Source organism: Gaeumannomyces tritici (genome assembly GCF_000145635.1).
Source record: "Gaeumannomyces tritici R3-111a-1 unplaced genomic scaffold supercont2.310, whole genome shotgun sequence".
Taxonomy (NCBI): domain Eukaryota; kingdom Fungi; phylum Ascomycota; class Sordariomycetes; order Magnaporthales; family Magnaporthaceae; genus Gaeumannomyces; species Gaeumannomyces tritici.
The window spans coordinates 1-1,711 of record NW_008804854.1 but is presented as its reverse complement, the minus strand read 5'-3'; the positions used below and the strand labels follow the sequence as shown (position 1 = coordinate 1,711).

The 1,711-nt window shown below is 52.8% G+C and overlaps 1 protein-coding gene across 1 annotated transcript; it reads right to left on the bottom strand.

Annotated features, from left to right (window-relative positions):
- Positions 1-1,390: 1,390 nt before the first annotated feature.
- Positions 1,391-1,678, bottom strand: GGTG_14367 (hypothetical protein; the record flags this gene model as incomplete). The annotated part of the gene is made up of 1 exon (XM_009232294.1): positions 1,391-1,678. A coding segment is annotated over one exon (288 nt), but the record flags the coding sequence as incomplete, so codon positions are not given.
- Positions 1,679-1,711: the final 33 nt, after the last annotated feature.

Sequence of the window (1,711 nt, the reverse complement as noted above, 5' to 3'; positions counted from 1 at the left end):
TGGAGCAACTTGCATGTGCGCTGGAAGAAAAGGGAGGCAAGGGCGAGGCGGGAGAGTGGACTTACGCTGACAAGCAGAAGGACGACGGCTGTCTTGTACTCGGGGACCGGGATGTCGCTGCAGAGCAGGATGATGGTGTAAATAAAGATGAAGGTCCCGACTGAATGAAACAAAGCTCGTGGAGCTGCACTGATCGTAGCTCCTTCGCTTCGAGACATTGTGGATGTTCGATGACCCGTTGGGTGGGTTTGTGAGTGGTGTGTGTGTGTGGTGGGACGCGGTTGTTGACAGCAGCAAATTGAGCTGGGGAATACCAGACGTATTTATCCTCAAGCAGCTTTTGCGTACCCTCAGCCGGCAACCTTGGTTAGCGAAGGGCTGGACTCAAGCCGACCAGGCTTCATTCCGCGCGGATTCTTTGTGAAGGAAAACAGTAAGTTGTAATTACGGCTAAATTATGGAGACTAAATAAACATCCACATCAGCTTACAATATGTGACGGTTTGTGCCATGATCGATGATGGACCGCCATTAAAACGCACTGAACACGCGCCGAACAGTCAAATCCCTTTTTTCTTTCCCTTTTTCCTGAGAATAAAATGATTCATTTCTTTCTAATCTAGGGAAGAAAGGAAAGAGGGGATTCCGGTGTTCGGCGCGCGTTCAGCGCGCCTTGATCATGGTCCCTCGTGGGTCCTCGTCTGTGGGTCTTAACCCAAATCGTCACAACGGGTGCTTACAAATTTATATTCGTTATATTATTTCCAGAATTTTCCTTAAACTTACCTTTTTATCGTATTTGTATGCAATATTAATAATAGACCTGTTGGTGAAGGAGGTTTTGGGGGCCAATCTGTACTGTATTGATGTCACAGATTATGTACCGGTGCAGGGCAGCTACAGTTGTAAGGCACCGCCGCAAGCGGGGAAGCGCCCAGGGGGCGCACGTGGCCCGCCTCCTCTCTACACGGTACGGCGGGAGTTAAAACCGTCCCTCACTGTTCGTTCTTGGCCCCTCCTAGGAGGAGGGCCAAGAATCAGCAAGGAAGCCACAGCATCATCTTACACGGCAGGCGGCTGCAGCACTGCCTTCTGAATACGAGCCTTGTTGGTCCTGTGGACCTGACCGTACCCAACTAGACTGCATGCTGAGGAGTCTGTGACAGCAACCGCCTGTTAGTCGGCTCGGGAACTCTGCCCCTCATTTAGATACGTACCGTAGACCTCGCACGGGCCACTCTCTGTCCCGTGCGAATCGTTCTGTTGGTGTTGTGAGTCGGATTTATCACGCCCCGAACTCTATGTATGTACCGTGTGACCACGAAGGTATACGGGATCCTTCTTGTGGGTCTGCCTGCTGGCATGCACGTCAGTACCACCTGCAAGGCACGAAGCCCTTGATGCTGGTGCGGTGGTTGTCGACAAACGCCACAAGTGGTCCGTGGGCCACCACTGGTGGTGCGACGTCCAGGCGCAGCATCACTTGGTCTACCTTGCCCAAGTACTCGTAAAACAAGTGATTCGCGAACCAGACGGCGAACTTGTCCTGAACTTTGCCCTGTATCTCATCAACGCCAAAGTAGGTGTGCCACTTCGTCCCCGAGGGCGGTGCGGGCCGGTAGCAGGGCCACTGCCCTTGATAGAAGGAGACAAGCTCGGTCACCAGACTGTCCACCATCTGTTTATAGGCCCTGCCCCGACGCCTGCCAAA